The sequence below is a fragment of the Oncorhynchus kisutch genome, unplaced genomic scaffold (genome assembly GCF_002021735.2).
Source record: "Oncorhynchus kisutch isolate 150728-3 unplaced genomic scaffold, Okis_V2 scaffold3788, whole genome shotgun sequence".
Taxonomy (NCBI): Eukaryota; Metazoa; Chordata; class Actinopteri; order Salmoniformes; family Salmonidae; genus Oncorhynchus; species Oncorhynchus kisutch.
Genome location: NW_022265733.1, coordinates 205,204 through 229,724, shown reverse-complemented (window position 1 = coordinate 229,724; position 24,521 = coordinate 205,204). Strand labels below are relative to the sequence as shown.

Here is a 24,521-nt window from a genome sequence, read left to right as displayed (position 1 = left end):
ACCCCCCCCCCGGAGGATAGGCCAAGTGCCCCCCCCCCCCCCCCCAGAGGATAGGCCAAGTACCCCCCCCCCCCCCAGAGGATAGGCCAAGTATCCCCCCCCCCCCCCCCCCCAGAGGATAGGCCAAGTACCCCCCCCCCCCGGAGGATAGACCAAGTACCCCCAGGGGTCATAGTATCCCTAGTTGGGAATCATTGGTGTTGAGCATGGAGCTGTGATGAGAGATGCTGGGTAACACGGTGTTCTGTGTCTCATGGTGCTGTGAGGAGAGATGCTGGGTAACACGGTGTTCTGTGTCTCATGGTGCTGTGAGGAGAGATGCTTGGTAACACGGTGTTCTGTGTCTCATGGTGCTGTGAGGAGAGATGCTGGGTAACACGGTGTTCTATGTCTCATGGTGCTGTGAGGAGAGATGCTGGGTAACACGGTGTTCTGTGTCTCATGGTGCTGTGAGGAGAGATGCTGGGTAACACGGTGTTCTGTGTCTCATGGTGCTGTGAGGAGAGATGCTGGGTAACACGGTGTTCTGTGTCTCATGGTGTTGTGAGGAGAGATGCTGGGTAACACGGTGTTCTGTGCTTCAGTCTCCCTCTCTGTTGCTCATGTCCAGGCGGGTGTGTCAGTCATCATGTCCCTGTGAAGTGGCCCTCAAACTCTTGCCACTCTCCTCACAATCAGCTAGAGGAAACGCAGAGGGAGAAGGAAGGGGCGGAAACACACACATACACGCAGACAGACGTACGGCCACGTGAAAACACACACATACGCAGACCGACGTATGGCCACGTGAAAACACACACACACTCCACCAGCTAGTTGCTTGAGTGGAAAGGTGTCAAGTTCCAACAGACAACAGTATTATTGTTAATGACAACCTAGTCCTCTATAAACTCACAGGGTGAAAATAGAGTCTGAAGGACTCCTTCAATAGGCCAGGCATTATCTCCCTTATAATGCTTTGTTACAGGTCAGATGCTGGTACATGACTCCTTGTAGAAATAGATTTTAGGACGGCTGGGGACCTACGAGTCTGTCGGTGGGTTGAGACTGGGGGACATACGAGTCTGTCGGTGGGTTGAGACTGGGGGACATACGAGTCTGTCGGTGGGTTGAGACTGGGGGACATACTAGTCTGTCGGTGGGTTGAGACTGGGGGACATACTAGTCTGTCGGTGGGTTGAGACTGGGGGACATACTAGTCTGTCGGTGGGTTGAGACTGGGGGACATACTAGTCTGTCGGTGGGTTGAGACTGGGGGACATACGAGTCTGTCGGTGGGTTGAGACTGGGGGACATACGAGTCTGTCGGTGGGTTGAGACTGGGGGACATACGAGTCTGTCGGTGGGTTGAGACTGGGGGACATACGAGTCTGTCGGTGGGTTGGTACTGGGGGGACATAGGAGTCTGTCGGTGGGTTGGTACTGGAGGGACATACGAGTCTGTCGGTGGGTTGGTACTGGGGGGACATACGAGTCTCGGTGGGTTGAGACTGGGGGACATACGAGTCTGTCGGTGGGTTGGTACTGGGGGGACATACGAGTCTGTTGGTGGGTTGGTACTCATACAATACGTTTCCTCCTCCGTATTCATATAGACATCAAGTACGTTTCTCCCCAGAACAGACTGTGATTGTCTCACTGCAACTAGCGCTGTTTATCATCTATGGGCCCCATTCATTAACTTGTGCCTGAATCTGATTTGAATCTGATTTGACCTCACAAAGCATTCTGTCTTTCCTCTCTAGCTCACATGACGTTGTCTGCATCCCACATAGCACCCTCTTCTCTATACAGTACACTACCTTTCGCTAGAGCCCTATGGGAATAAGGTGCTATTTGGGATGTAGACAAAGAGGTGTTTTGTCCCGCTGTTCCCTGTGACAGTGACTTTCTCTCCCCCCTCCACAAGAGACGGGGCCCGGATCATTCATATCTTCATCACCTCAGTCTAGAAGCAGCAGCTACATCACCTCAGTCTAGAAGCAGCAGCTACATCACCTCAGTCTAGAAGCAGCAGCTACATCACCTCAGTCTAGAAGCAGCAGCTACATCACCTCAGTCTAGAAGCAGCAGCAGCTACGTCACCTCAGTCTAGAAGCAGCAGCAGCAGCTACGTCACCTCAGTCTAGAAGCAGCAGCTACATCACCTCAGTCTAGAAGCAGCAGCAGCAGCAGCTACATCACCTCAGTCTAGAAGCAACAGCAGCAGCTACATCATCTCAGTCTAGAAGCAGCAGCTACATCACCTCAGTCTAGAAGCAGCAGCTACATCACCTCAGTCTAGAAGCAACAGCAGCAGCTACATCATCTCAGTCTAGAAGCAGCAGCTACATCACCTCAGTCTAGAAGCAGCAGCAGCAGCAGCAGCTACGTCACCTCAGTCTAGAAGCAGCAGCTACGTCACCTCAGTCTAGAAGCAGCAGCAGCAGCAGCTACATCACCTCAGTCTAGAAGCAGCAGCTACATCACCTCAGTCTAGAAGCAGCAGCAGCAGCTACGTCACCTCAGTCTAGAAGCAGCAGCTACGTCACCTCCGTCTAGAAGCAGCAGCAGCTACGTCACCTCCGTCTAGAAGCAGCAGCAGCTACGTCACCTCAGTCTAGAAGCAGCAGCAGCAGCTACATCACCTCAGGCTAGAAGCAGCAGCAGCTACATCACCTCAGTCTAGAAGCAGCAGCTACATCACCTCAGTCTAGAAGCAGCAGCAGCAGCTACGTCACCTCAGTCTAGAAGCAGCAGCTACGTCACCTCCGTCTAGAAGCAGCAGCTACGTCACCTCCGTCTAGAAGCAGCAGCAGCTACGTCACCTCAGTCTAGAAGCAGCAGCAGCAGCTACATCACCTCAGTCTAGAAGCAGCAGCAGCTACATCACCTCAGTCTAGAAGCAGCAGCTACATCACCTCAGGCTAGAAGCAGCAGCAGCAGCTACGTCACCTCAGTCTAGAAGCAGCAGCAGCAGCTACGTCACCTCAGTCTAGAAGCAGCAGCTACATCACCTCAGGCTAGAAGCAGAAGCAGCAGCTACATCACCTCAGTCTAGAAGCAGCAGCAGCAGCTACGTCACCTCAGTCTAGAAGCAGCAGCAGCAGCTACGTCACCTCAGTCTAGAAGCAGCAGCTATGTCACCTCCGTCTAGAAGCAGCAGCAGCTACGTCACCTCAGTCTAGAAGCAGCAGCAGCAGCTACATCACCTCAGTCTAGAAGCAGCAGCAGCTACATCACCTCAGTCTAGAAGCAGCAGCAGCTACATCACCTCAGTCTAGAAGCAGCAGCAGCTACATCACCTCAGGCTAGAAGCAGCAGCTACATCACCTGTCTAGAAGCAGCAGCAGCTACATCACCTCAGTCTAGAAGCAGCAGCAGCTACATCACCTCAGTCTAGAAGCAGCAGCAGCTACATCACCTCAGGCTAGAAGCAGCAGCAGCAGCTACATCACCTCAGGCTAGAAGCAGCAGCTACATCACCTCAGGCTAGAAGCAGCAGCTACATCACCTGTCTAGAAGCAGCAGCAGCTACATCACCTCAGTCTAGAAGCAGCAGCAGCTACATCACCTCAGTCTAGAAGCAGCAGCTATGTCACCTCAGTCTAGAAGCAGCAGCAGCTACATCACCTCAGTCTAGAAGCAGCAGCAGCTACATCACCTCAGTCTAGAAGCAGCAGCAGCTACATCACCTCAGGCTAGAAGCAGCAGCAGCAGCAGCAGCTACATCACCTCAGGCTAGAAGCAGCAGCTACATCACCTGTCTAGAAGCAGCAGCAGCTACATCACCTCAGTCTAGAAGCAGCAGCAGGCTGACAACATGAATGGGAGAGACCTACCGGCTTCCTAAAATGACCGAACCGACTCTGAGGGGAAAACGTCACGATCAGACATCTGTAGTGTGTTTGATTTGGAAGCAGGTCTCCCCTGTTAGAACTACTGGGACATGTTACCTATGTTGTTGTTGAAGCCGGAGTCCTTGTCAGCCTCCCAAATGCCAGCCCTTTCCCCTTTTTATAGTCCACTACTTTTCACCCGGGGGGCCTTTAGGGCTCTGGCCACAAGTAGTACACTGTTTAGGGCATAGGCTGCCATTTGTGACACAACCCTGGTTCACTGGTCTTATGAACATGGAGATCACAGGAGAGCTGGGACAAGGGCACGTTGTGTGGAACAGTGTGTGGTCACACAGCTGAAATACTGGGGAGGGAGGGAGGGCGAGGGAGGGGGAGGATTGGCCCAGAAGAAATACGTCATTTGAAGGACCTGGAAAACGGCAGGGTGCTAATTGTCATGTGAGTGGGTCAACTTGTATATGTGATGATGATGTTAAGATTTGATGAGTACTTACAGTACACACATACACACACACACACACCCTGACACACACACACACACACACACACACACACACACACATACACATACACACACACCCTGACACAGCATAGCCTCCATACTTCTCTGCTCTTCTCCTCTGCTCTCCTCCAGAATCTGCCATAGTATATAATCCCTGCTGGACCAGCCGTCACAGCCAGACCATTGTTGTGTTTATTGGGATGGCACTCAGGGTAGCAGGAGATATCTACAGTCTAGCCCAGTCTGTGTCAGCACTCTGGGTAGCAGGAGATATCTACAGTCTAGCCCCGTCTGTGTCAGCACTCAGAGGGGAATCTCAACTCCGTGAACCTCTCCAGCACTCAGACAGAGGAGAATCTCAACTCCGTGAACCTCTCCAGCACTCAGTCAGAGGAGAATCTCAACTCCGTGAACCTCTCCAGCACTCAGTCAGAGGAGAATCTCAACTCCAGGGCACCGTGCCCCTGGCAGTAGGCCGTATTGAGCCACGTCCTCTGTGCTCCGTTCCCCTGACAGTAGGCCGTATTGGGCCACGTCCTCTGGGCTCCGTTCCCCTGGCAGTAGGCCTTATTGAGCCACGTCCTCTGTGCTCCCTGGCAGTAGGCCGTATTGAGCCACATCCTCTGTGCTTCCTGGCAGTAGGCCGTATTGAGCTCCGTCCTCTGTGCTCCGTTCCCCTGGCAGTAGGCCGTATTGAGCCACGTCCTCTGGGCTCCGTTCCACTGGCAGTAGGCCGTATTGAGCCACGTCCTCTGTGCTTCAGGCACCGTTCCCCTGGCAGTAGGCCGCATTGAGCCACGTCCTCTGGGCTCCGTTCCCCTGGCAGTAGGATGTATTGAGCCACGTCGTCTGGGCTCCGTTCCCCTGGCAGTAGGATGTATTGAGCCACGTCCTCTGTGCTCCGTTCCCCTGGCAGTAGGACTTATTGAGCCCCGTCCTCTGTCCTCCGTTCCCCTGGCAGTAGGCCGTATTGAGCCACGTCCTCTGGGCTCCGTTTCCCTGGCAGTAGGCTGTATTGAGCCACGTCCTCTGGGCTCCGTTACCCTGGCAGTAGGCCGTATTGAGCCACGTCCTCTGGGCTCCGTTCCCCTGGCAGTAGGACTTATTGAGCCCCGTCCTCTGTCCTCCGTTCCCCTGGCAGTAGGCCGTATTGAGCCCCGTCCTCTGGGCTCCATTTCCCTGGCAGTAGGCTGTATTGAGCCACATCCTCTCCATAGATATTTCTCCCTATGACCTGATGTTATTGACTAACTGATACTGTCACTTCTTTATCGTCCGACTAGCCTTCTCTCTCCTCCTCCTCTCTCTCTCCTCCTCTCTCCCTCCTCTCTCTCCCTCCTCTCTCTTCTCCTCCTCTCTCTTCTCCTCCTCTCTCTTCTCCTCCTCTCTCTTCTCCTCTCTCTTCTCCTCTCCTCCTCCTCTCTTCTCCTCCTCTCTCTTCTCCTCCTCTCTTCTCCTCCTCTCTTCTCCTCCTCTCTCTTTCTCCTCCTCTCTCTCTCTCCTCTCTCTTTCTCCTCCTCTCTCTCTCTCCTCTCTCTTTCTCCTCCTCTCTCTCTCTCTCTCTCTCTCCTCTCTCTCTCTCCTCCTCTCTCTCTCTCCTCCTCTCTCTCTCCTCCTCTCTCTCTCTCCTCCTCTCTCTCTCTCTCCTCCTCTCTCTCTCTCCTCCTCTCTCTCTCTCCTCCTCTCTCTCTCTCCTTCTCTCTCCTCCTCTCTCTCTCTCTCCTTCTCTCTCTCTTCCCTCCTCTCTCTCTCTCCTCCTGTCTTCTCCTCCTCTCTTCTCCTCCTCCTCTCTCTCTCCTCCTCTCTCTCTCCTCTTCACTAAAGTATTCCCTCTCCTTTCTCCCTCTCCCTCCTCTCTCTTCCTCCTCCTCTCTCTCCTCTTCACTAAAGTATTCCCTCTCCTTTCTCCCTCCTCTCTCTCCTCCTCTCTCTCTCTCCTCTTCACTAAAGTATTGTCTCTCTCTCTCTCTCCACAGTAGAGGGAAGAAACCCATCCTGATCCTGAGAACTCAGCTATCTGTCAGAGTCCACTCCATTCTAGGTAAGATCCCCGCTCCTCCTTTTCTGTCCCACTTGAAATGAAGTCCATAGCATGAAGGCTTTATAGAACGTTCATGAAGCCTTCCTAAATGCTTCAAAAGCACTTCATAGATGCTTAACAGCAAGATGCTTGCTTATGACTGATTTCTGAACCATCTATATACACCTTATAAAGGGTTTATGAAGTCTTCAATGAGTTTAGTTAGGATTCCTTTCTATCCGTCTGTAGCAGGGTGTATTTGACTCGGAGGGGGGGGGGTGTAGCAGGGTGTATTTGACTCGGAGGGGGGGGATGTAGCAGGGTGTATTTGACTCGGAGGGGGGGATGTAGCAGGGTGTATTTGACTCGGAGGGGGGGGGCGTAGCAGGGTATATTTGACTCGGAGGGGGGGGATGTAGCAGGGTGTATTTGACTCGGAGGGGGGGGGGGGCGTAGCAGGGTGTATTTGACTCGGAGGGGAGGGATGTAGCAGGGTGTATTTGACTCGGAGGGGGGGATGTAGCAGGGTGTATTTGACTCGGAGGAGGGGGGATGTAGCAGGGTGTATTTGACTCGGAGGGGGGGGGGGTGTAGCAGGTTGTATTTGACTCTGAGGGGGGGGGGGTGTAGCAGGGTGTATTTGACTCGGAGGGGGGGGTGTAGCAGGGTGTATTTGACTCGGAGGGGGGGGGGGGGTGTAGCAGGGTGTATTTGACTCGGAGGGGGGGGGGGGGTGTAGCAGGGTGTATTTGACTCGGAGGGGGGTGATGTAGCAGAGTGTATTTGACTCCGGGGGGGGGGGGGGGGGGGAGTAGCAGTGTGTATTTGACTCGGAGGGGGGGGGGGGGGAGTAGCAGTGTGTATTTCCCATCTTTCCTATAGTCTGTAATGGACTCAGCCACCGTGGCCTCCAGTGACCAAGTCCCTAATGTCTTCCTATTCCTGATAGGGCTCTGGACAAAGTAGTGTAGTATATAGGGAATAGGCTGCCATTTGGGACCCTTCCAGTAGCTTCCATTGGTCTCTATGAGATGTAACTCTCTAGTTGGGATCCTTCCAGTAGCTTCCATTGACCTCTATGAGCTGTAACTCTCTAGTTGGGATCCTTCCAGTAGCTTCCATTGGTCTCTATGAGATGTGACTCTCTAGTTGGGATCCTTCCAGTAGCTTCCATTGACCTCTATGAGCTGTAACTCTCTAGTTGGGATCCTTCCAGTAGCTTCCATTGACCTCTATGAGCTGTAACTCTCTAGTTGGGATCCTTCCAGTAGCTTCCATTGGTCTCTATGAGATGTGACTCTCCAGTTAGGATCCTTCCAGTAGCTTCCATTGGTCTCTATGAGCTGTAACTCTCTAGTTGGGATCCTTCCAGTAGCTTCCATTGGTCTCTATGAGATGTAACTCTCTAGTTGGGATCCTTCCAGTAGCTTCCATTGGTCTCTATGAGATGTAACTCTCTAGTTGGGATCCTTCCAGTAGCTTCCATTGGTCTCTATGAGCTGTAACTCTCTAGTTGGGATCCTTCCAGTAGCTTCCATTGGTCTCTATGAGATGTAACTCTCTAGTTGGGATCCTTCCAGTAGCTTCCATTGGTCTCTATGAGCTGTAACTCTCCATTTGTCACCGCAGCGCTGACATCATCATCATCACACTCCTCTTTTCCACTCCAGGCGTAAAACAGTTTTATTTTCCAGGTGCATTGTGGGTAAGGGGGGGGGAATGCTCCCGCCCGTCCAAGGCAGTCGTGTTTAACTGGCTCCGATGATTCTTCTGGAGTTTTCTTTCCTTCTAAACCCCCGACTCAGATCTTCTATTAATCCAGCAGTGTTTCCAACCGGGGACGTCAGCAGCAGTCTAATGTTCTGCCGACTGCTACAGTTTATTGTAATAGGTGCAGCTGATGGCCGTATAATTACATAGTCCCTTTTTTTTCTTTTTTTTTCAAACTTATGTCCATTTTTAAATGTTCTACCTTCGTACGAACTGTGATGCTGAAGTTGAGCTAGACTATTTCCTGTGGTGCAGGGAAAAAAACTAAAGACTGAGGCTTCAGCTCAGCAGTCCGACAGTCTTCAAACACGTATACCGGTGGTTCTGGACTGGTCCGGAACACGTGTATGTACCGGTGTTTCTGGACTGGTCCGGAACACGTGTATGTACCGGTGGTTCTGGACTGGTCCGGAACACGCGTATGTACCGGTGGTTCTGGACTGGTCCGGAACACGTGTATGTACCGGTGGTTCTGGACTGGTCCGGAACACGTGTATGTACCGGTGGTTCTGGACTGGTCCGGAACACGTGAGCACACTGAGACCTGACTCGGACCACCCATAGAGGGAGAGACAGAGATAGGCAGTGCCAAGTGTAAACAAACAAGATGCCACGTCATTATACCTTGGAGCTGTGACAGAGTGGGCGAGATGCTGACATGTAATTATTCATTTCCTACTTCTTTGTGTGTACTGTAGTTGAATATAACTCCTGCTGACTTGTCCTGTAGCTCTGACAGTCTGTTTCCTACTGTTCCACGGGGTTATAGTATGGAGCTGGCCCCCTGTTCCACAGGGTTATAGTATGGAGCTGGCCCCCTGTTCCACAGGGTTATAGTATGGAGCTGGCCCCCTGTTCCACAGGGTTATAGTATGGAGCTGGTCCCCTGTTCCACAGGGTTATAGTATGGAGCTGGCCCCCTGTTCCACAGGGTTATAGTATGGAGCTGGCCCCCTGTTCCACAGGGTTATAGTATGGAGCTGGCCCCCTGTTCCACGGGGTTATAGTATGGAGCTGGCCCCCTGTTCCACAGGGTTATAGTATGGAGCTGGTCCCCTGTTCCACGGGGTTATAGTATGGAGCTGGCCCCCTGTTCCACAGGGTTATAGTATGGAGCTGGCCCCCTGTTCCACAGGGTTATAGTATGGAGCTGGCCCCCTGTTCCGCAGGGTTATAGTATGGAGCTGGCCCCCTGTTCCGCAGGGTTATAGTATGGAGCTGGCCCCCTGTTCCACAGGGTTATAGTATGGAGCTGGTCCCCTGTTCCACAGGGTTATAGTATGGAGCTGGCCCCCTGTTCCACGGGGTTATAGTATGGAGCTGGTCCCCTGTTCCACGGGGTTATAGTATGGAGCTGGCCCCCTGTTCCACGGGGTTATAGTATGGAGCTGGCCCCCTGTTCCACGGGGTTATAGTATGGAGCTGGCCCCCTGTTCCACGGGGTTATAGTATGGAGCTGGCCCCCTGTTCCACGGGGTTATAGTATGGAGCTGGCCCCCTGTTCCACGGGGTTATAGTATGGAGCTGGCCCCCTGTTCCACGGGGTTATAGTATGGAGCTGGCCCCCTGTTCCACGGGGTTATAGTATGGAGCTGGCCCCCTGTTCCACAGGGTTATAGTATGGAGCTGGCCCCCTGTTCCACAGGGTTATAGTATGGAGCTGGCCCCCTGTTCCACAGGGTTATAGTATGGAGCTGGCCCCCTGTTCCACAGGGTTATAGTATGGAGCTGGCCCCCTGTTCCACAGGGTTATAGTATGGAGCTGACCCCCTGTTCCACAGGGTTATAGTATGGAGCTGGCCCCCTGTTCCACAGGGTTATAGTATGGAGCTGGCCCCCTGTTCCACAGGGTTATAGTATGGAGCTGGCCCCCTGTTCCACAGGGTTATAGTATGGAGCTGGCCCCCTGTTCCGCAGGGTTATAGTATGGAGCTGGCCCCCTGTTCCGCAGGGTTATAGTATGGAGCTGGCCCCCTGTTCCGCAGGGTTATAGTATGGAGCTGGCCCCCTGTTCCGCAGGGTTATAGTATGGAGCTGGCCCCCTGTTCCGCAGGGTTATAGTATGGAGCTGGCCCCCTGTTCCGCAGGGTTATAGTATGGAGCTGGCCCCCTGTTCCGCAGGGTTATAGTATGGAGCTGGTCCCCTGTTCCGCAGGGTTATAGTATGGAGCTGGCCCCCTGTTCCGCAGGGTTATAGTATGGAGCTGGCCCCCTGTTCCGCAGGGTTATAGTATGGAGCTGGATGTACCCTACTGCATTGTCATTATGTTGTATTTGTAGCAGGAAGTGACTGTACAGTTGTAGTCCAGCTGACTCAGGAAGTGACTGTACAGTTGTAGTCCAGCTGACTCAGGAAGTGACTGTACAGTTGTAGTCCAGCTGACTCAGGAAGTGACTGTACAGTTGTAGTCCAGCTGACTCAGGAAGTGACTGTACAGTTGTAGTCCAGCTGACTCAGGAAGTGACTGTACAGTTGTAGTCCAGCTGACTCAGGAAGTGACTGTGCAGTTGTAGTCCAGCTGACTCAGGAAGTGACTGTGCAGTTGTAGTCTAGCTGACTCAGGAAGTGACTGTGCAGTTGTAGTCTAGCTGACTCAGGAAGTGACTGTGCAGTTGTAGTCTAGCTGACTCAGGAAGTGACTGTGCAGTTGTAGTCTAGCTGACTCAGGAAGTGACTGTAGAGTTGTAGTTGAGTCAGGAAGTGACTGTATTGTCCATGAGGTTAAAGTGTGAGGGTCAATCTAACCTCTGCAGTCATCGGTTGACTAAACGGCTTGGAGACATGTTTACACAGGTCATGTGTCTGATGGCTAGGCGTGCGATACATTCTTCTAGCCCCTGTTCTATCAAACTCTGTACAGCGCGGGTAATGATTTGGGCAACGCGGGTAATGATTTGGACAGCGCGGGTAATGATTTGGGCAGCGCGGGTAATGATTTGGGCAACGCGAGTAATGATTTGGACAGCGCGGGTAATGATTTGGACAGCGCGGGTAATGATTTGGGCAGCGCGGGTAATGATTTGGGCAACGCGGGTAATGATTTGGACAGCGCGGGTAATGATTTGGACAGCGCGGGTAATGATTTGGACAGCGCGGGTAATCTTCCTGTGGAGAGTTTGTCCAGGTGGTTAATGCAGACGGAGTGAACAGGAGAGTTTGTTTTTAAGTAAAGAGAGAAATGTGGTTCACCCTGAAAGACTGCCTCTTTATCTAGGTCAACAACACCTGCCCGTACTGGATCAACAACACAATAGTATTCTGTATCTCTGACAGCTCTGTCTACACTAGAGGGAAGAATGTGGGGAGCTTGACGACGTGTTACTGCTACCCCCTACTATAGACCAGAGCCCTATTCCCTATATAGTGGTACTACTATAGACCAGAGCCCTATTCCCTATATAGTGGTACTACTATAGACCAGGGCCCTATTCCCTATATAGTGGTACTACTATAGACCAGAGCCCTATTCCCTATATAGTGGTACTACTATAGACCAGAGCCCTATTCCCTATATAGTGGTACTACTATAGACCAGGGCCCTATTCCCTGTATAGTGGTACTACTATAGACCAGAGCCCTATTCCCTGTATAGTGGTACTACTATAGACCAGAGCCCTATTCCCTATATAGTGGTACTACTATAGACCAGAGCCCTATTCCCTATATGGTGGTACTACTATAGACCAGGGCCCTATTCCCTATATAGTGGTACTACTATAGACCAGAGCCCTATTCCCTATATAGTGGTACTACTATAGACCAGAGCCCTATTCCCTATATAGTGGTACTACTATAGACCAGAGCCCTATTCCCTATATAGTGGTACTACTATAGACCAGAGCCCTATTCCCTATATAGTGGTACTACTATAGACCAGAGCCCTATTCCCTATATAGTGGTACTACTATAGACCAGAGCCCTATTCCCTATATAGTGGTACTACTATAGACCAGAGCCCTATTCCCTATATAGTGGTACTACTATAGACCAGAGCCCTATTCCCTATATAGTGGTACTACTATAGACCAGAGCCCTATTCCCTATATAGTGGTACTACTATAGACCAGAGCCCTATTCCCTATATAGTGGTACTACTATAGACCAGAGCCCTATTCCCTATATAGTGGTACTACTATAGACCAGAGCCCTATTCCCTATATAGTGGTACTATTATAGACCAGGGCCCTATTCCCTATATAGTGGTACTACTATAGACCAGAGCCCTATTCCCTATATAGTGGTACTACTATAGACCAGAGCCCTATTCCCTATATAGTGGTACTACTATAGACCAGAGCCCTATTCCCTATATAGTGGTACTACTATAGACCAGAGCCCTATTCCCTATATAGTGGTACTACTATAGACCAGAGCCCTATTCCCTATATAGTGGTACTACTATAGACCAGAGCCCTATTCCCTATATAGTGGTACTACTATAGACCAGAGCCCTATTCCCTATATAGTGGTACTACTATAGACCAGAGCCCTATTCCCTATATAGTGGTACTATTATAGACCAGGGCCCTATTCCCTATATAGTGGTACTACTATAGACCAGAGCCCTATTCCCTATATAGTGGTACTACTATAGACCAGAGCCCTATTCCCTATATAGTGGTACTACTATAGACCAGAGCCCTATTCCCTATATAGTGGTACTATTATAGACCAGGGCCCTATTCCCTATATAGTGGTACTACTATAGACCAGAGCCCTATTCCCTATATAGTGGTACTACTATAGACCAGAGCCCTATTCCCTATATAGTGGTACTACTATAGACCAGAGCCCTATTCCCTATATAGTGGTACTACTATAGACCAGAGCCCTATTCCCTATATAGTGGTACTACTATAGACCAGAGCCCTATTCCCTATATAGTGGTACTACTATAGACCAGAGCCCTATTCCCTATATAGTGGTACTACTATAGACCAGAGCCCTATTCCCTATATAGTGGTACTACTATAGACCAGAGCCCTATTCCCTATATAGTGCATTACTTTTGAACAGAGCCTGGCACTATATAGGGAATAGGGTATAATTTGGAACGTAGTCAATACTGGGAAGTAAAACGGTTTCCTCCAACTCATTTTGTTTTCAGCTGACTGGCTATTCTGAAATGACTCGGTCACTGATACTGTAAGGAGGTTTAATCATGAGATGTCGCCACTTTGAAAACCTTTCTCTTTCTTAGAGGAAGGAGTGTTTTTTTAAATGTTTACTACTTCCACTGTTTCTCCATGTTGTTGTTTTGTTTTATTTTGAGTTCTCTAGGAGTGAGTCACATCCTGGTTTGGTTTCCCTTTCTGGTTTCCCTCTTCAAGTAGATGAGCCTTTCCCTTCCTTTTACTGTGAGTAGAGCTGGCTTCCCTCCAAGTAGCAAAGGGTTTTACTGTGAGTAGAGCTGGCTTCCCTCCAAGTAGCAAAGGGTTTTACTGTGAGTAGAGCTGGCTTCCCTCCAAGTAGGAGTGGGTTTTACTGTGAGTAGTGCTGGCTTCCCTCCAAGTAGCAGTGGGTTTTACTGTGAGTAGAGCTGGCGTCCCTCCAAGTAGCAAAGGGTTTTACTGTGAGTAGAGCTGGCTTCCCTCCAAGTAGCAGTGGGTTTTACTGTGAGTAGAGCTGGCTTCCCTCCAAGTAGGAAAGGGTTTTACTGTGAGTAGAGCTGGCTTCCCTCCAAGTAGGAGTGGGTTTTACTGTGAGTAGTGCTGGCTTCCCTCCAAGTAGCAGTGGGTTTTACTGTGAGTAGAGCTGGCTTCCCTCCAAGTAGGAGAGTGTTTTACTGTGAGTAGAGCTGGCTTCCCTCCAAGTAGGAGAGGGTTTTACTGTGAGTAGTGCTGGCTTCCCTCCAAGTAGGAGAGGGTTTTACTGTGAGTAGAGCTGGCTTCCCTCCAAGTAGCAAAGGGTTTTACTGTGAGTAGAGCTGGCTTCCCTCCAAGTAGGAGTGGGTTTTACTGTGAGTAGAGCTGGCTTCCCTCCAAGTAGGAGTGGGTTTTACTGTGAGTAGAGCTGGCTACCCTCCAAGTAGCAGTGGGTTTTACTGTGAGTAGAGCTGGCTACCCTCCAAGTAGGAGAGGGTTTTACTGTGAGTAGAGCTGGCTTCCCTCCAAGTAGGAGTGGGTTTTACTGTGAGTAGAGCTGGCTACCCTCCAAGTAGCAGTGGGTTTTACTGTGAGTAGAGCTGGCTTCCCTCCAAGTAGGAGAGGGTTTTACTGTGAGTAGAGCTGGCTTCCCTCCAAGTAGGAGTGGGTTTTAGTGTGAGTAGAGCTGGCTTCCCTCCAAGTAGGAGTGGGTTTTACTGTGAGTAGAGCTGGCTACCCTCCAAGTAGCAGTGGGTTTTACTGTGAGTAGAGCTGGCTTCCCTCCAAGTAGGAGAGGGTTTTACTGTGAGTAGAGCTGGCTTCCCTCCAAGTAGGAGTGGGTTTTAGTGTGAGTAGAGCTGGCTTCCCTCCAAGTAGGAGTGGGTTTTAGTGTGAGTAGAGCTGGCTTCCCTCCAAGTAGGATGGGTTTTACTGTGAGTAGAGCTGGCTACCCTCCAAGTAGCAGTGGGTTTTACTGTGAGTAGAGCTGGCTTCCCTCCAAGTAGGAGAGGGTTTTACTGTGAGTAGAGCTGGCTTCCCTCCAAGTAGGAGAGGGTTTTACTGTGAGTAGAGCTGGCTTCCCTCCAAGTAGGATGGATTTTACTGTGAGTAGAGCAGGAAGAGTAATCTGGTCACCTTTTACCAGCAGAACAGCTATCATTCTATGTAGTGGTCTACATAGTGACCGTACATACTGTAGTGATATGACTGAGTAGTCTACATAGTGACCATACATACCATAGTAATATGACTGAGTAGTCTACATAGTGGTATGACTGAGTAGTCTACATAGTGGTATGACTGAGTAGTCTACATAGTGGTATGACTGAGTAGTCTACATAGTGGTATGACTGAGTAGTCTACATAGTGACCATACATACCATAGTGATATGACTGAGTAGTCTACATAGTGACCGTACATACCATAGTAATATGACTGAGTAGTCTACATAGTGATATGACTGAGTAGTCTACATAGTGACCATACATACCATAGTAATATGACTGAGTAGTCTACATAGTGATATGACTGAGTAGTCTACATAGTGACCATACATACCATAGTGATATGACTGAGTAGTCTACATAGTGATATGACTGAGTAGTCTACATAGTGGTATGACTGAGTAGTCTACATAGTGGTATGACTGAGTAGTCTACATAGTGATATGACTGAGTAGTCTACATAGTGACCATACATACCATAGTAATATGACTGAGTAGTCTACATAGTGATATGACTGAGTAGTCTACATAGTGATATGACTGAGTAGTCTACATAGTGGTATGACTGAGTAGTCTACATAGTGGTATGACTGAGTAGTCTACATAGTGACCATACATACCATAGTGATATGACTGAGTAGTCTACATAGTGACCGTACATACCATAGTAATATGACTGAGTAGTCTACATAGTGATATGACTGAGTAGTCTACATAGTGACCATACATACCATAGTGATATGACTGAGTAGTCTACATAGTGGTATGACTGAGTAGTCTACATAGTGGTATGACTGAGTAGTCTACATAGTGGTATGACTGAGTAGTCTACATAGTGGTATGACTGAGTAGTCTACATAGTGACCATACATACCATAGTGATATGACTGAGTAGTCTACATAGTGATATGACTGAGTAGTCTACATAGTGATATGACTGAGTAGTCTACATAGTGGTATGACTGAGTAGTCTACATAGTGATATGACTGAGTAGTCTACATAGTGACCATACATACCATAGTGATATGACTGAAGTGACTTAACAAGTACAAGGTAGATTGGACTAAGACACTTTAGTTTCCTGTTCAGTCAATTGGTTCTGAACACACACACACACACACACACACACTACTCTGCCCCGAGAACACGCATACACACACACACACACACACACACACACACACACACACACACACACACACACACACACACACACACACACTGTCCCAGAACACACTGTGACCACCTCACATGACTATAGTTTAGGCCTTTAGCCAGGACTAGAGTGTTCCATTGGTTCAACATGGTTCTGCCTCCCCAATGGCGCCCTATTCCGTAATATAGTGCACTACTTTTTTGACCAGGGCCCAAAGGGTAATGCATTTGATATAGTGAATAGGATGCCGTTTGGGACACAGCCATGTTTACTGTCTGTGCCAGCTGGCCAGTCCTCAGGGTCTAATGGGAAATGATTTGCTCCCTATAGCCTCCTAAAAGGCCTGGAGTGGAGAATGTCATCAATGACTGAGGCCTTTTTAGATAGACTGGCAGGGCCCCTGGGCTGCTGTGTTGTTCTGGTACTTTTAGAAAGACTGGCAGGGCCCCTGGGCTGCTGTGTTGTTCTGGTACTTTTAGAAAGACTGGCAGGGCCCCTGGGCTGCTGTGTTGTTCTGGTACTTTTAGAAAGACTGGCAGGGCCCCTGGGCTGCTGTGTTGTTCTGGTACTTTTAGAAAGACTGGCAGGGCCCCTGGGCTGCTGTGTTGTTCTGGTACTTTTAGAAAGACTGGCAGGGCCCCTGGGCTGCTGTGTTGTTCTGGTACTTTTAGAAAGACTGGCAGGGCCCCTGGGCTGCTGTGTTGTTCTGGTACTTTTAGAAAGACTGGCAGGGCCCCTGGGCTGCTGTGTTGTTCTGGTACTTTTAGAAAGACTGGCAGGGCCCCTGGGCTGCTGTGTTGTTCTGGTACTTTTAGAAAGACTGGCAGGGCCCCTGGGCTGCTGTGTTGTTCTGGTACTTTTAGAAAGACTGGCAGGGCCCCTGGGCTGCTGTGTTGTTCTGGTACTTTTAGAAAGACTGGCAGGGCCCCTGGGCTGCTGTGTTGTTCTGGTACTTTTAGAAAGACTGGCAGGGCCCCTGGGCTGCTGTGTTGTTCTGGTACTTTTAGAAAGACTGGCAGGGCCCCTGGGCTGCTGTGTTGTTCTGGTACTTTTAGAAAGACTGGCAGGGCCCCTGGGCTGCTGTGTTGTTCTGGTACTTTTAGAAAGACTGGCAGGGCCCCTGGGCTGCTGTGTTGTTCTGGTACTTTTAGAAAGACTGGCAGGGCCCCTGGGCTGCTGTGTTGTTCTGGTACTTTTAGAAAGACTGGCAGGGCCCCTGGGCTGCTGTGTTGTTCTGGTACTTTTAGAACAACTAGACTGGCAGGGCCCCTGGGCTGCTGTGTTGTTCTGGTACTTTTAGAACAACTAGACTGGCAGGGCCCCTGGGCTGCTGTGTTGTTCTGGTACTATTAGAACAACTAGACTGGCAGGGCCCCTGGGCTGCTGTGTTGTTCTGGTACTTTTAGAACAACTAGACTGGCAGGGCCCCTGGGCTGCTGTGTTGTTCTGGTACTTTTAGAACAACTAGACTGGCAGGGCCCCTGGGCTGCTGTGTTGTTCTGGTACTTTTAGAACAACTAGACTGGCAGGGCCCCTGGGCTGCTGTGTTGTTCTGGTACTTTTAGAACAACTAGACTGGCAGGGCCCCTGGGCTGCTGTGTTGTTCTGGTACTTTTAGAACAACTAGACTGGCAGGTCCCCTGGGCTGCTGTGTTGTTCTGGTACTTTTAGAACAACTAGACTGGCAGGTCCCCTGGACTGCTGTGGTGTTCTGGTACTTTTAGAACAACTAGACTGGCAGGGCCCCTGGGCTGCTGTGTTGTTCTGGTACTTTTAGAAAGACTGGCAGGGCCCCTGGGCTGCTGTGTTGTTCTGGTACTTTTAGAAAGACTGGCAGGGCCCCTGGGCTGCTGTGTTGTTCTGGTACTTTTAGAAAGACTGGCAGGGCCCCTGGGCTGCTGTGTTGTTCTGGTACTTTTAGAAAGACTGGCAGGGCCCCTGGGCTGCTGTGTTGTTCTGGTACTTTTAGAAAGACTGGCAGGGCCCCTGGGCTGCTGTGTTGTTCTGGTACTTTTAGAAAGACTGGCAGGGCCCCTGGGCTGCTGTGTTGTTCTGGTACTTTTAGAAAGACTGGCAGGGCCCCTGGGCTGCTGTGTTGTTCTGGTACTTTTAGAAAGACTGGCAGGGCCCCTGGGCTGCTGTGTTGTTCTGGTACTTTTAGAACAACTAGACTGGCAGGGCCCCTGGGCTGCTGTGTTGTTCTGGTACTATTAGAACAACTAGACTGGCAGGGCCCCTGGGCTGCTGTGTTGTTCTGGTACTTTTAGAACAACTAGACTGGCAGGGCCCCTGGGCTGCTGTGTTGTTCTGGTACTTTTAGAACAACTAGACTGGCAGGGCCCCTGGGCTGCTGTGTTGTTCTGGTACTTTTAGAACAACTAGACTGGCAGGGCCCCTGGGCTGCTGTGTTGTTCTGGTACTTTTAGAACAACTAGACTGGCAGGGCCCCTGGGCTGCTGTGTTGTTCTGGTACTTTTAGAACAACTAGACTGGCAGGGCCCCTGGGCTGCTGTGTTGTTCTGGTACTTTTAGAACAACTAGACTGGCAGGGCCCCTGGGCTGCTGTGTTGTTCTGGTACTTTTAGAACAACTAGACTGGCAGGGCCCCTGGGCTGCTGTGTTGTTCTGGTACTTTTAGAACAACTAGACTGGCAGGTCCCCTGGACTGCTGTGTTGTTCTGGTACTTTTAGAACAACTAGACTGGCAGGTCCCCTGGACTGCTGTGGTGTTCTGGTACTTTTAGAACAACTAGACTGGCAGGGCCCCTGGGCTGCTGTGTTGTTCTGGTACTTTTAGAACAACTAGACTGGCAGGGCCCCTGGGCTGCTGTGTTGTTCTGGTACTTTTAGAACAACTAGACTGGCAGGTCCCCTGGGCTGCTGTGTTGTTCTGGTACTTTTAGAACAACTAGACTGGCAGGTCCCCTGGGCTGCTGTGGTGTTCTGGTACTTTTAGAACAACTAGACTGGCAGGGCCCCTGGGATGCTGTGTTGTTCTGGTACTTTTAGAACAACTAGACTGGCAGGTCCCCTGGGCTGCTGTGGTGTTCTGGTACTTTTAGAACAACTAGACTGGCAGGTCCCCTGGACTGCTGTGTTGTTCTGGTACTATTAGAAAGACTGGCAGGGCCCCTGGGCTGCTGTGTTGTTCTGGTACTTTTAGAACAACTAGACTGGCAGGGCCCCTGGGCTGCTGTGTTGTTCTGGTACTTTTAGAACAACTAGACTGGCAGGTCCCCTGGACTGCTGTGTTGTTCTGGTACTTTTAGAACAACTAGACTGGCAGGTCCCCTGGACTGCTGTGGTGTTCTGGTACTTTTAGAACAACTAGACTGGCAGGGCCCCTGGGCTGCTGTGTTGTTCTGGTACTTTTAGAACAACTAGACTGGCAGGTCCCCTGGACTGCTGTGTTGTTCTGGTACTATTAGAAAGACTGGCAGGGCCCCTGGGCTGCTGTGTTGTTCTGGTACTTTTAGAACAACTAGACTGGCAGGGCCCCTGGGCTGCTGTGTTGTTCTGGTACTTTTAGAACAACTAGACTGGCAGGTCCCCTGGACTGCTGTGTTGTTCTGGTACTTTTAGAACAACTAGACTGGCAGGTCCCCTGGACTGCTGTGGTGTTCTGGTACTTTTAGAACAACTAGACTGGCAGGGCCCCTGGGCTGCTGTGTTGTTCTGGTACTTTTAGAACAACTAGACTGGCAGGTCCCCTGGACTGCTGTGTTGTTCTGGTACTTTTACAAAGGTTGGCAATACTGTTGACAAGTTACTTACCACTCTGTTGTTGAATGAATGGGGAAACATGGACAATAGAGAGGGGGGAACATGGACAATAGAGAGGGGGGAACATGGACAATAGAGAGTTGGTATTCATTGAGGACTGAGGCTTTTTAGAGAATAGACTGGGCTGGTACTATAGCTATGTCCCAATTCTCCACCCTTTTCCTGAAGTGTACACTGTACACACACTCCGCCATGAATGACTGAATGAATGAATGAATGAATGACTGAATGAATGAATGCATGAATTCCATGTCTGTCTCAGATCTCCAGTTGGCGACCCATCCCTTATGGGATTTAAAAGGATTGGTGTAGGCATTGGGAGGAGGGAGTTTCCACCATTTTGGGGGGGTTAAAGCCATGCAAGAAAGTGTGTACAAAGTGTACACTCTGGGAGGAGGGTGGAGAATCAGGACATAGCCTCTGAGGTGTTCTGTAGAAGGGTGGATAATCAGGACATAGCCTCTGAGGTGTTCTGTAGAAGGGTGCAGAATCAGGACATAGCTTCTGAGGTGTTCTGAAGAAGGGTGGGGAATTTGGATGTCATCTCTGAGGATTTCTGAAGAAGGGTAGGGAGGGAATCTGAGGTGATTTAAAAAAAAGTCTGACAGTGTCATTACTGTTGTTAAAGGACAGGTGGAACATGTAGAGTCCTATTCCCGTGATGTTTCTGGTAACTGTGGGCTGGAACAGCTCCCTGTTATAACAAGCATGTGAGAACATATCAATATAGTTAGTGCAGTACTTTTTAGCCAGAGACTCATAAGGGTTCTCCAATAGGAATAGGCACTAGTCTGCTTCCTACATCACACCCTATTCCCTGGTTAGGGCACTAGTTTTAACCAGAGACTCCATTAGGAATAGGCACTAGTCTGCTTCCTACATCACACCCTATTCCCTGGTTAGGGCACTACTTTTAACCAGAGACTCCATTAGGAATAGGCACTAGTCTGCTTCCTACATCACACCCTATTCCCTGGTTAGGGCACTACTTTTAACCAGAGACTCCATTAGGAATAGGCACTAGTCTGCTTCCTACATCACACCCTATTCCCTGGTTAGGGCACTACTTTTAACCAGAGACTCCATTAGGAATAGGCACTAGTCTGCTTCCTATATCACCCCCTATTCCCTGGTTAGGGCACTACTTTTAACCAGAGACTCCATTAGGAATAGGCACTAGTCTGCTTCCTACATCACACCCTATTCCCTGGTTAGGGCACTACTTTTAACCAGAGACTCAATTTGGAATAGGCACTAGTCTGCTTCTTAAATCACACCCTATTCCCTGTTTAGGGCACTACTTTTAACCAGACTCCATTAGGAATAGGCACTAGTCTGCTTCCTATATCACACCCTCTTCCCTGGTTAGGGCACTACTTTTAACCAGAGACTCCATTAGGAATAGGCACTAGTCTGCTTCCTACATCACACCCTATTCCCTGGTTAGGGCACTACTTTTAACCAGAGACTCCATTAGGAATAGGCACTAGTCTGCTTCCTATATCACCCCCTATTCCCTGTTTAGGGCACTACTTTTAACCAGACTCCATTAGGAATAGGCACTAGTCTGCTTCCTATATCACACCCTCTTCCCTGGTTAGGGCACTACTTTTAACCAGAGACTCCATTAGGAATAGGCACTAGTCTGCTTCCTACATCACACCCTATTCCCTGGTTAGGGCACTACTTTTAACCAGAGACTCCATTAGGAATAGGCACTAGTCTGCTTCCTACATCACACCCTATTCCCTGGTTAGGGCACTACTTTTAACCAGAGACTCCATTAGGAATAGGCACTAGTCTGCTTCCTATATCACCCCCTATTCCCTGGTTAGGGCACTACTTTTAACCAGAGACTCCATTAGGAATAGGCACTAGTCTGCTTCCTACATCACACCCTATTCCCTGGTTAGGGCACTACTTTTAACCAGAGACTCAATTTGGAATAGGCACTAGTCTGCTTCTTAAATCACACCCTATTCCCTGTTTAGGGCACTACTTTTAACCAGACTCCATTAGGAATAGGCACTAGTCTGCTTCCTATATCACACCCTCTTCCCTGGTTAGGGCACTACTTTTAACCAGAGACTCCATTAGGAATAGGCACTAGTCTGCTTCCTACATCACACCCTATTCCCTGGTTAGGGCACTACTTTTAACCAGAGACTCCATTAGGAATAGGCACTAGTCTGCTTCCTACATCACACCCTATTCCCTGGTTAGGGCACTACTTTTAACCAGAGACTCCATTAGGAATAGGCACTAGTCTGCTTCCTATATCAACCCCTATTCCCTGTTTAGGGCACTACTTTTAACCAGACTCCATTAGGAATAGGCACTAGTCTGCTTCCTACATCACACCCTATTCCCTGTTTAGGGGACCTTTTTGTGCTCTCACTTTGATGCCCTGGCCTTAAGTACTGCACTATGTAGAGAATAGGGTCCCATTTTCAGAGTGGTCCCTAAACAGAAACTATACGTGTGCTTGAGTTGTTGTTTCTGCAGGATGTTCCTCCCTGGCACTGTACGTTACTGTGCCTGGAACTGACTCAGAGTCAGTCTTATCTCCTCCTCTGTTGTGCTGTGATTTGCTGACAACACACTGCTTCCTGTTGTTGCCTGGCTGTGTGTCAATATACTGAGTTGAAATTGCAGACCGTTAACCTTTTCCCTACTTTGGGAGGGACGTTAGACTGTTCCTCCAATCAGAATCTTTCCAGGTCCTTGATATCCTCACTTATGGACTGTCCTCTTCAATTCAAACCACATTTTCAATGGAGACTGACAATGTTGTTTTTTTTGTGGTCAATTAACCATTTCTTTGTGGATTTTTGTTTGTGCTTGGGGTCGTTGTCTTGCTGGAAATATACCCCATGGGGCGGCAGGGTAGCCTAGTGGTTAGAGTGTTGGACTAGTAACCGGAAGGTTGCTGACAAGGTACAAATCTGTCCTTCTGCCCCTGAACAGGCAGTTAGCCCACTGTTCCCCTGAACAAGGCAGTTAGCCTACTGTTCCCCTGAACAAGGCAGTTAGCCCCATAAAAATAACATCAAGGACCCGTCACCATATGTTACAGGAGGTATGCCCCGTAACATCAAGGACCCCTCACCATATGTTACAGGAAGTATACCCCGTAACATCAAGGACCCCTCACCATATGTTACAGGAGGTATGTCATATAACATCAAGGGCCCCTCACCATATGTTACAGGAAGTATACCCCGTAACATCAAGGACCCCTCAACATATTTTACAGGAAGTATACCCCGTAACATCAAGGACCCCTCACCATATTTTACCGGAAGTATACCCCGTAACATCAAGGACCCCTCACCATATTTTACAGGAAGTATACCCCATAACATCAAGGACCCCTCACCATATTTTACAGGAAGTATACCCCGTAACATCAAGGACCCCTCACCATATTTTACAGGAAGTATACCACGTAACATCAAGGACCCCTCACCATATTTTACAGGAAGTATACCCCGTAACATCAAGGACCCCTCACCATATTTTACAGGAGGTATACCCCGTAACATCAAGGACCCCTCATCATATTTTACAGGAAGTATACCCCGTAACATCAAGGACCCCTCACCATATTTTACAGGAAGTATACCCCGTAACATCAAGGACCCCTCACCATATTTTGCAGGAAGTATACCCCGTAACATCAAGGACCCCTCACCATATTTTACAGGAAGTATACCCTGTAACATCAAGGACCCCTCACCATATTTTACAGGAAGTATACCCCATAACATCAAGGACCCCTCACCATATGTTACAGGAGGTATGGGGTTCTTTTCTGCGGAGGATTCCTCTTTTCGATGCCACTGGTGGGCGTGGCCAAAGAGCCAAATTTTCATGTCATTTCACCAAAACACCGGTCCCAATCCAAGTCCCAAACGCCGTTTAGCCAACGCCAGGCATTTACATTATAATGGATGACATGATAATAGAGTCAAGGGTGCCAATAAATATGGACCTGATTTTTAGGGTGCCAATAATTATGGACATGATTTAGGGTGCCAATAATTATGGACCTGATTATAGTTACTTTACTGGGCTTGTTTGTTCTTGGTAGTTTTTAGTCTTTTGGAGCACAAGCCCAGACAGCCATGTGCAATCATTTCCTTAGATGAGTCACCTTCAAAGAATACACACTGTGATGGGGCAATGTGTGTGTGTGTGTGTGTGTGTGTGTGAACACACTTGGCTAGAACGCTGATGATGATTGTCACATTTACCAATGTGACCATGGGTGTGCCTCAAATGGCACCCTATTCCCTATGTAGTGCCCTACTTTCGACCAGGGCCGTAGGGCATGGCACCCTATTCCCTATGTAGTGCCCTACTTTAGACCAGGGCCGTAGGGCATGGCACCCTATTCCCTATGTAGTGCCCTACTTTCGACCAGGGCCGTAGGGCATGGCACCCTATTCCCTATGTAGTGCCCTACTTTCGACCAGGGCCGTAGGGCATGGCACCCTATTCCCTATGTGGGATGTGGAACCACATTGAGTTAAGGTTAGGGAAGGTTCTAGAATGAGCCACATTGAGTTAGGGTTAGGGAAGGTTCTAGAAGGAGCCACATTGGGTTAGTGAAGGTTCTAGAAGGAGCCACATTGGGT

General features: G+C 49.5%; 1 protein-coding gene across 1 annotated transcript in view; it reads left to right on the top strand.

Moving 5' to 3' along the window:
* Positions 1 to 24,521, top strand: part of fhod1 (formin homology 2 domain containing 1) — a 159,438-nt gene that overhangs the window by 29,555 nt on the left and 105,362 nt on the right. Inside the window, exon 3 of the mRNA XM_031820953.1 lies at positions 6,318 to 6,382. Coding sequence (XP_031676813.1) covers positions 6,318 to 6,382 — 65 coding nt within the window. The remainder of the gene's footprint in view (positions 1 to 6,317; positions 6,383 to 24,521) is intronic.